The sequence below is a fragment of the Rhinolophus hipposideros genome (assembly GCF_964194185.1).
Source record: "Rhinolophus hipposideros genome assembly, chromosome: 17".
Classification (NCBI taxonomy): Eukaryota; Metazoa; Chordata; class Mammalia; order Chiroptera; family Rhinolophidae; genus Rhinolophus; species Rhinolophus hipposideros.
In genome coordinates, this window is record NC_138063.1 from 59,488,787 (window position 1) to 59,499,457 (window position 10,671).

At 44.7% G+C, this 10,671-nt stretch overlaps 1 protein-coding gene across 1 annotated transcript; it reads right to left on the reverse strand.

Annotated features, from left to right (window-relative positions):
* Nucleotides 1–323: 323 nt before the first annotated feature.
* Nucleotides 324–857, reverse strand: GP9 (glycoprotein IX platelet; the record flags this gene model as incomplete). The annotated part of the gene is made up of 1 exon (XM_081078232.1): nucleotides 324–857. One exon carries the CDS (start codon nucleotides 855–857, stop codon nucleotides 324–326), a length of 534 nt encoding a protein of 177 aa, XP_080934358.1.
* Between the last annotated feature and the right edge of the window lie 9,814 nt (nucleotides 858–10,671).

Below are 10,671 nucleotides of genomic sequence, written 5' to 3' on the forward strand. Positions count from 1 at the left end.
TCTATGACCTGGCAAGCACCGAGGAAGTTATGGATGTCCAGATTGTGGAATTGGAGGTGGCTGGTTGGGGAGAGGTGAGAACAGCTCATTTTACTAGGAACTTGGGGTACAGAGAAGCCCCTATTGATATCTGGTAATAACAAAATGAACCCAGGTTTCCAAAAGGGGCTGAGAAGAAAAAAAATCTCTGAGCTTGGATAAAATGATTGAGCAGCAAATTTATTTTGAGTTACTGGTGGTTCTGGCTGATCAGGGTTGGTAGAGTCTAGGGAGGGGCTCAAGGCTTGGCTGCCTGGCTTGAGGATGACCCTGGGGACTTGGGCTCAGTCTAGGGATCCTGTGGCAGTGCATAGCAGGCCAGCCAGGAGAGCCAGGTCAATTGTGGCCACAACAACCAGTGACACATCCCACCAGACTGCTGGGTAGGCCCAGGATGTCTGTAGCTGCCAGCCGCAATTGCCCAGCTCATAGCCTGTGAGCTGGCCCAGTGGATGGATGGTGATGAGGTCGGGGCTGGAACAGTGGACAGTAAGCAGGGCCTCAGGTGTATGGTCCTCTAACCAGAGGCGCAGGTAGATGAGGCTGCAGTCGCAGTACCAGGGGTTCTGTGTCACGTCGAGTGTCTGTAGCTGGGGCAGGTGGTCAAAGGCACCGGAGGGCAGGGAGCGAAGGCTGTTATTTGCCAGCAGGAGGTGGCGCGTGTGGGCTGGCAGGGTAGGCAGGGATGTGAGGTCCTGCCCCCTGCAGTCCACCCATAGCCCCATGGTTTCCAGGGCCTGGCAGGTGCATGGTACAGGGCAGTCCTTGGTGGCCTCCGCGGCGGCCCAGAGCAGGAACAGCGCCCCCCAGGCAGGCATAGTGCAGGCTGGCTGTGGGGGAGAATGGCCATGAGGTGAGGGAGAGCCTGGCAGCCTGCACCCCATCCCAAGAGCCAGTGGGTACTGTGGGCATAGTGAGATCTGACCTGGGACAAAGGACGATTCCTTTCTCAGGCCTCAGCTTTCTCATCTGTGAAATTGTAGTGGCAAAGACTGAAGGAAGTGAAGTGGCCCCAACCTAAGCATGACTGATTCTCACTGGGCACTCAGAAGGCAGGACAGTGAGGGTGGCTGAGGTGGTGGAGTGGAGCAGGGGGAAGCACATTCTTGGGAAGGGGAAGGGAACGTAAGCAGTGGGGGGAACAGACCCCTGCTACATGATTTACAGTCCTGACCCTTGGCCTCTAGAGCCTGGAAAAGGCTGCTCACAGCTGCCATGCCTAGCCTGGGGTCAGGCCCACAGTGTGGACTTCACAGACCACACCTTATCCAATCAATTCCAAACAGCTTGCCATGGCGAAGTGAACTCTTACGTGATACTTGATGTAGAAAACATCAGGAAGAGGATGCTGAGGTGGGAGTGGGTAAGGGAAACCAGAATAGGCTCCCACTCATCTGGGCTAATGTTAGGAATTGAGGCCCAGAAACAGAGTGATCTGTGCAGGGTCACCCAGTGGTCTGTGTCAGACTCAAATTTAGGTCTCATGAGCTTATTTTCTGCCTGATTCATGGTCTTTCCTCCACAACTGTTTCCCTTACCTAAGACAAGTTCTTCCCCCCACCCCAGGGCCTGGCCCATGGTAGACTTCCAATGACTATTCATTGATTAAACTAATGAAGCTTAACTTAGCCAAAGAACAGGTGTCTCAGAGCCTGCTTCCATCTGTCCTCTAGAGAGGAGAGCAGAAGGAGGCATAAAGGCAGGACTTAATAGCCAGCCTCCCTGCTACCTGAGAAGGGCCCACAGTGTGGGAGACAGGGCTGGGTAATAAAGAGGGCCACTTACCTTTGAGGCCTTCAGTCGGATACCCCTTTCTGTGGCCCAAACCGTCCTGGTTGAGGCCGAGGTGGCAGTTCTATGTAAGGCAGTGGATGGTGGCCACTGCTTGAGTGGGAGGAAGGAAGTGATGAAAATAGCCTGGCTTATCCCTTTCATGCAGCCCCGGAAGGCCTATCTCCAGAGGCAGGGGGCCCTGGGGTCCTGGTACCTTGGGCACAGAGTCCTAGATCAAGCCCCAGTTTACAGAATGGGTCTCATAGTGCATCCCAGTGTACCACTAGTGCTTCAATGAGCCTCAGTGCAGTGTCTGTGGGAGGACCAAAGAGGCCCTTCACCTGGACCTATGAGGTGGAGAGGGCTTCCAGGAGGAGGAGGCCTTGGAGATGAGTAGCTCTGCTGGTTGTTCCTCCAAATCTCAGTTTTCCTCATCTGGAAAATGGGAGCAATAACTCCTGTGCTGCTTGCCTCACAGAGTTGTGTGTTGGGCAGCAACAATGGGCAGGCCAAGAATCTTCTCAGGGAAGGGTGATTTAGTTCTTAATTCTGTTTGGTCCTGAGTAGGTCAAAGAAAAAGTCTTATTTGGTGCCGTTGCATCTTTGGCACCTTCTAAGTCTTCCTGATCTCACTTTTTAATAAAGACTTGCAGGCCTGGGGCTCAGAGCCTCTATCAGACATTAGTCTCTAGGTAGAATTTAAGACCATTTGTTGATTTACATTATATTTATTTCTATAGCTACATCCCATTTAGGGGAGTGACAATAGTTTTCTGTTTATGTTAGTGATATAAAGTTCCCTTTAAAAGAGAAATGCATTTTTAATTTTGTTATATTTTTAATATTAAAATATTAATCAGAAAAAGCCTAACTAAAACAAACAATTATACACAAAATTAAAACATTAATATATGCATTTTATAATAAGTTATAAAAATATCACTTATGAAATGTCAACTAAGTCAACAAAGAGTTTGCCGAGATGGCAGAATTTGTGCCTGCAGAGGGGAGGGGGAGACATGGAAGCCTGGGAGCCCCTGGGGCATAGCAATACTTTGGGAACACAAAGAAGGAGTTTTAACAACCTCAGGCAAACCACAGGGGCCCAGGAGAGGAGCTCACAGTCAAGAGTTGCGGAGGAGAGGACTGGGACCCGCAGGGCTACCCTCCATGGTTATGGCCCGTGTCAGCCAAGAATGCCAAACCCAAGAAGAGGATCCTGGGCTCCAAGTCTGGAGGGACTCCAAATGGTTTAAGGATGGAGAAAGAAACTGAGGTAGAGAGCAGCTGTGCTTCTGGTTGAGGCTCCACTGGAGCTTGAGCAGGGCCAGGTACTACTCCAGTGAGGATGGAGGGAACCTGGATGTTCTCTAACTGATTTTTGTTCTTTAAAGTAGGATGGCAACACCAGAAGTTACAGGGTAGGAAAAGTCAAGGGCAGAGGACTGAGGGGTGTTTTAAACACTCCATTTATACACCAGACCCACAGGAATATTCCTTATGCTTACAACAGAATATTGGTATTTTTTCTTCTTAAGCATTCTGCAACTCTTTAACTCAAGGAGTTGATATCATCCATTTGTATGTTTATCATATGCTTCTCCTTACCAGAATGTCTGCTCCCTGAGACCTGGAACCTCATCCCTCTTTGTGGTCAAAGTCATAGTGCCTAAGTCAGTATCTGCACATCCAGGTCCTCAATTAGTTTGTGCTGAGTGATTGCACGAGTAAATGAATTGTTTGATCAGAAAAGATTTGATCAGTAGGGAGGGACCCTTGTCCTTTTTAAATTCTGACCCCCTTATTGTGCAGATGCTTAGAGCAGAGGCCTGGCTAGCTGAGCCTCTCAGCACACCTGCCACAGTGGGTGCTGTCAGCAACCTCCTGCTCCTAGGACACCTGGGATTTTTTTTTTTAATAATCAAAGATGTGTATTGCAGCGTTGTTAATGGTAGCAAAAAACTGGAAACAAAAGGAATAACTACTATCACATTCACATCACAGAATGTGAATCATGTAAAATGAAATAAAACTGTGGAAGGAATTTACACTAAATATTGTTGAGCAACAGGAGTAAAATGCATGAAAGTGTAAGATAATATTCCATTCTGGTAAAACAAACTGTGATAAACTATCCTTGCCCAGGATTACTTGATAATGTGTATGTTATTTCTTATCATTTTATTTCCATCTCAGACTAGTCCAGGTTCTTCCCTGTAGCAAGCTGGTCTGGGCCTCTCTAGGGAGACCAGGGTCTCACCTTCCAGCTCGCAGAGGGGCCTTGAGTTTGCCAGTTGGCCCGATTTGCTCTCTGGTAAGTAGCTGTGTATTCACTCTCCTCTGAGGCCACACACAGAGGGCCAACCTCCCCAACCTTCTGCTGCTCAACCCAGAGCAGGGTGGGGAATGTGTTGTTCAGTTCCCTTACAGCCACACCTGCTCTGGAAATTTCTTGCTCCTGTGGGATCACCTGCTGGGAATTCCTTGAGGACTCTCACAGGGGCCTGGGCCCTGGAAAGGAATGCAGCCTCCCTGGGCCTTCCCTTCCCACTCTCAGGGACTCCCTGCTTGGTCTCACCTCCACTTGCCTGCACACTACTACAGTAGGTACTAAAGGTATCCTGGTGAATGGACATCCCACAGACCCCAGGCCATGTTTTCTGACCCAACCTGACCTGCTCAGGCCCATGCTTTCTTTTCCTCTTGGGCCTTTGAGACTTCTTTATTTTTAACATGTACAGCTAAAGCAGACAAAAAAAAAAAAAAAAAAAAAAAAAAAACTACACAAATAAGATATCATTTTCGTTCTGTAAAGATTAAAATATGCAGACGAGCAGGAAGAAGACAATAAAAATTTTCCTCACTTTCAATATCAAGCATGACTGCTTTTTATTTATTTCCTGTTTGTATTTTTTCTTAATCATATAGGGTCACTCAAGGGAGAGACTGGGTCTCAGGAGCTGGCTCTAGAGGGGACAAGGCATAGGCCTAATTAAAAGCACTCACCTACATATATGAATTTTCCTTACATATCCTTTATGCTGGGGACTATACAGGAGGATGGGAAACATTCCAAAGAGTCACCCAAGACTGAAGGGCCCCTAGCTGCACAGGCACCTATTGCACATGTGCCAAACACGCAGGTCCTGGGAGTGAGGTGCAAAAAACAAGCAGGTATAGGCCATGCCGGATCCCAAATGCTGGCTTTTCGGGGAAAAGTTTTAGGTTTCATTAAAAGCCCTTACCTTCATATACGTGCATTTTCCTCCTGATGGCTGAGCTGGAAGAATATGGATTTTTGTTGCCAAACTCAAAAGGTTCACTACTTGGGGTATTCCATTCAAGAACAAGACGTAGTTGTTGTTACGTAGTTTTATTTACTTGCAGCAAGTAAAGGAGACAGGGGATTCACTTCCAAAGCTCTGTCTCCCCTGAAGGGAGGCTTAGCTATTGCTCCTATACACTATTTGGCTAATTACATGTTGATTTTTTTCTTTGCAGTTGTGTGCACTTATCCGGTTGGGTTCCTGTCAAGCTCATTCTGTTGAGAATTATGTCTGCAAAATACTGTATTATATTTTAACAATTAACAAGAATAGCATTTAGTAAGCACCACTCAGACATTGAAATGCTTATCCTAACAATTCCCCACCGAGGTTTTTTTTCACTGCTCATTCTGTAAGGGTGAAACTTGGGAGATGAATAATATAGTTAAACTTAGCTAGTTTGCAGTTTGGTCCATCCTGATATTCAGCAGTTTCTCTTTTGTTTTCTCTCCCACTGATTAACTGAAGAACTTCTATTGGTTCCTTTTTTCAAGACAACCCAGACCTCATTAATTAATGACATCCTAACCTGAAAAGAATGAACAACTTCTTTAATCCTCAGATGCCCAGACATCAGGACCTATGAGGTCTGACAATTAAGTTCGCAAACTCATCCTCGAAAACGTGCTACGTAACTCATTGCTGAATATCACTATGGTCACTTTCGAAGTACTTCCCTGGGGAAACTATGCACCAATGCCAGTGCCTAGTCCACCTTTCAAAGTAATTTTGGAACTCTTTTTCTGGAATGGCCATCAGAACTGTCATTGTATTACCTTTGATGTCATGAATGTCATCAAAATGTCTTCCTTTCAATATTTTCCTTTATCTTGGGGTAAAGAAAGAAGTCATTGGGGGTCAGATCAGATGAGTTGGAAGGGTGTTCTGTCAACTGGACAAATAATTCTCCAAGTAGTCCACCAAAAGATAAACCACCAAAAGAGTGGTTTATTTGGGAAAAGAAAAAGAAACAAAACCACCAAGGAGTGTGTGAATGCACACTTCCTGGCCTGTGTTCCAACCAGCCACCCACATGCAAATAAAAGAGCCTTCCCAAGATGGCTTCTATATTTTATATGAATCGCTCCCCTTGAAGTTACCGCAAAGTTTAACAGGCTGTCGGGACTAGAGAGTTAACAAGGGGCCCAGCTCCACCCATAGTTCTCCCAGCTCTATGGTTAATCATCTTAAGATGCCAGCTCACTTTTATCATTCCCACCTTCATCAAGATTTTTTCTCTAAAAGATCATTGATCAATAATCAGGTCTTCTAGTCTCAGGTTTTCTAGTGTCCAGTCTTTTGTCCCTTGATGTCAGAAGGGCCTCCTCTGGGTGTCATCTCTTAAATCAAGGAGAGAGTGTATGGATCAGGAAACAGCTGGTATCTAATGTTGACAGGCATCAGAAGCAGAGCTTAAATAGATCAAAGTTAAAGGTAGAATTAGTACAACATAGCAACCTAGCTTATGTAGCTGGCATAAATGAGGAACTCAAGTTCCTCAGAAGTCACCTGCTTTACATTTTGACAGCTTTAGTGTCAGGTCACCAGACTGTGTGCTTTTCCAGTCAGGGTTTGGTGCCTTCTTTAGGTGTGACACGTGTATTCAAGAGTCTACTCCCTGCAGTTTAGCAGCACAGGGGTTAGTCAACAGTACCTGGTAAGGGCCCTTCCAGCATGGCTGGAGGGAATCCTTTTTTAGATATGTTTTCTAATAAACAAAATCTCCAGATTGTAGAGTATGAATTTTTAGTTTTTCATTTCTCTGGAGTGCATGGTGAAATGATTTTTTGACTAAAGCATGATTATTGTCAATAAAAACAATTAAGCCTTTACAATATTGAATTATGTCTCCTTTCACCAACTGTGGATCAAGAGAGGCAGGGGCCAGATGCATATCGCGTTCTGTAATTATCTCAGGATGGGTGAGAACTTATGAGTCCGAAAAGGGGTAGATCTGAGATTTAAAAAGACTAATGGCAATGCCTTTGACCAAGATATTTGAAGAGTTTCAGTAAATTTTGCCAATTGAGTCTTAATAATACCATTAGTGCATTCAACCAGTCCTGAAGATTGAGGATGGTAAGCACAGTGAAAATGTAGGATTTGCCAAACAGCACAGACTTGCTTCAGCACCTGACCAGTGAAATGGGTTCCTCAATGACTGTGCAGTTCAAGAGGAGTTCCCCAAGTAGGAATAATCTTTTCTAAAGTACTTTAGCCACTGCAGACACATTAGCTTGTCTGCAAGGGAAAGCTTCAGTCCAGTGAGAAAACATACATATGATGACTGAAACACATTTATATCCATGAGATGGGGGAAGCTGTATGAAGTCTAGTTGCCAGACTTCAAATGGTCCATTTGGCAACTTAAAATGTCCAGGGACAGTGAGAATAGGCTTCCCTAAATTATATTTTGGACAGGTGGGACACCTGAGGTAGGTACTTTTTGCAGCCTTATTAATATCTCCCCACCAATATTGGTGCATGAAAGCTACCATTTTTTCAGCTGACCAATGGTTCAACAAATGTATAGTGGTTAAGAGTGGGAATTTTAGAGTTTCTGATAGGACTGTGTTGTTATTTGTTCTGAACCAGAGTTTCTCTCCTTATTAAACAAACAATTGTTGGATTTCCAGTTATATTTTTCTTCTTCAGCAGCTGATTGTTGGGCCTCTCTGGCCAGTTTTTCTAAGTTATCAACTGGAGAAGCTTCTCTCTGGACCATGACAGAGGTCCGGCTGCTGCTGCCTTTAAGGGCTGCACTTTTAGTAGAAATGTCAGCCAGGTGATTTCCTTTGGCTTCCAGGGAGTCAAGTTTAGACTGCCCCAGAATCTTAATAATGGCTAAGGCATCAGGTAAAAGTATAGTGTTCAATAATTTTTGTACATCTGGACCATTCTTAATTTTATCTCCATTGGAGGTAAGGAAACTACATTGTTTCCACAGCATTCCAAAGTAATGGGCCACCCCAAAGGCATATATGCTGTTGGAATAAATGTTGACAGCTTTATCCTTTGCTAAAATGCAAGCTTGAGTGAGGACATATAATTCAGCCTGTTGTGCTGAAGTGGCCAGAGACAAAGGTGCTGCCTTGATGACTTCAGAAGGAGTTACAACAGCATAAGCAGCATAGTGTTCACCATTGCCATTTTTTAAGTACAAACCATTGGTAAACCAAGAGAGGTCAGCTTTACCCAGAGTTTTCTGCAAGTCATCATGAGGAGTCAGGAGGTGATCTGTTACTATCAGGGAGTCATGGAGAGCTTCTTCAGTCTCCAAAGAAAGAAAAACAGCTGGATTATGGTTATTACAATGTGAAAGGGTTATGTTAGAAGTGGTTAGCAAAAGGACTTTATAGGAAGTAAGGCGGCTGACTGAAAGATGCTGGGTGTAATGAGAATTCAGGAGAGCTTTTACTGCATGAGGCACAAAGAGGTTAGAGGGGATCCTGCAACAGTCTTCTCTGTGGCCTTAACCAGGAGGGCAGTGGCAGCAACAGCTCTGAGGCAAGGAGAATATCCCCAAGCCACAGGATCCAGTTGTTGACTATAGTATCTTAGGGGTTTATTTTGATTCCCATATTTCTGAGTGAGCACCCTAAGGGCATTTCCTTCCTTTTCATGTATAAAAAGGGAAAAAGGGAATCTGATAGTTAGGATGCCCAAGAGAAGATGGGTTTATTAAACTCTCCTTCGAGGCCTTGAAGGCCATGTCATCCTGTTCTTCCCATGAAATTGGGTCAGGACTGTCATTCCTTAATAGAACACATAGAGGTTTTGCCATAAGAGAAAGATTTGGGATCCAATTCTAGCAATAGCTGACTAGTCCAAGAAAACCTCACAATTGCCTATTAGTCTTGGGCCTCGGAAAAGTTTGGATGCCATGGAGCCTGTCTGGATCCAGACACAGACCTTATTCCGATATTAGATGTCTCAAATATAGAACCTGAGTGTGGGCAAATTGAAATTTCTCTTTAGAGACCTTATGTCCCTTTAAGGCCAATAATGTCACAAAATAGATGCTATCATCTTGCGAAGAAACCTGAGAAGAAGAGCAAAAAAGTAAGTCATTCACATATTGTAACAAAGTGGAACCTTTAGGAAAAACTATATCACCCAAATCGGTCTTCAGAATCTGTGAGAAGTAAGAAGGGCTGTCAGTGAAACCCTGAGGCATTACCGTCCAGGTAAATTGCTTTCCTTCCCAAGTGAAAGCAAAAAAGGAATTGACTAGCTGCATCAACTGGGATGCTAAAGAATGCACTGCATAAATAAATTACTGTAAAGAATTTGCTTCCAGTTATGATGGATGCCAGCAGTGTTTGAGGGTCAGGAACAACAGGTTGTCGAAGGATAACAATATTGTTTATTGCTCGGAGGTCCTAGATAAACCTCCATCATCATCTCTTTGGCTTTCTCACAGGTAGAATAGGAGTGCAAGGAATAATAAGACCCTGAGTTATGTAATCTTCTGTTATGGACATTAAACCTTGGAAGGCCTCCTTAATATAGGATATTGATTAATTCGGGGTAGAGGCTTTGAAGGATCAATTTGAACTTTGATAGGAGGTGCACTGTGAATCCTGCCAATATCAGTTGAAGATTTTGCCCATAAAAAAGGTGATAGTTGGTCCAACAGGGACCATGATCACTGTGTTCAGATTCAGTTACTGTACCATCAGAGACAGCACAAATAAAAGATGCTGAAAGATCATGTAATTCACCTGATTGGTGATTCTGGTGATTAACATTATTTCTCCTTTTCGAGAAGAAGATATTCCAGCATGATACTTCTCTAAGAGGTCTGTGCCTAATAAACGGGTAGGGGCAGAAGAAATAAGGAGAAAACTATGTTCATCTCTTAAGGGACCTAAACAAAAGGGAATAAGTTCAGATACGTGAACCTGTTAAGGTTTATTTGAAATCCCCACCATATGAAGTGTCTTATTACTCTGAGGCAGGGGCTGTTTATAACATTGGGCACTGAGAGAGTAGCACCAATGTCAATAAGAACAGAAACAGTTTCCTCCCCAATATGAAGAAAAGTTTCTCCAAGATGATTAAGGGGAAGGACTGGAAAAAGCCCCTGTACGTCCTCGGAGGCCCATAACTGGGAATTAGGAAGGCCTGAACGAGGTTGGTCAGAAGGTAGAGCACAATGATGTCATCAAAATGGCAGCATGAGGTGAGCTTCTGGAAATCTCCCCTGGAATTAAAAAAAAAAATCGAACAACTATAACTCCACAAAGGATTTCCTGCACAGCAGACAGGCAAGATGAAGAGGTTCACTACTGAATTCACCTAAAGGTGGGCAAATTGCACATGCTGGGAAGGAGGGAAGGGAGAAGTGTGGACACGGAGCTGCAGCTGCGCGGGCGCAGGACGAAGAACTAGCTCAGTGCTCCGAGCTTGCTGCATCCTGGAACTACCGCAACTGCGGGAGAGGGAAGAACTTGGACTGCTAGGCCCACAGGCCTGAGAGGACAGCATATGACACGGCTGAACCCAATGCTCACGGCAGAGACCTCAGAGC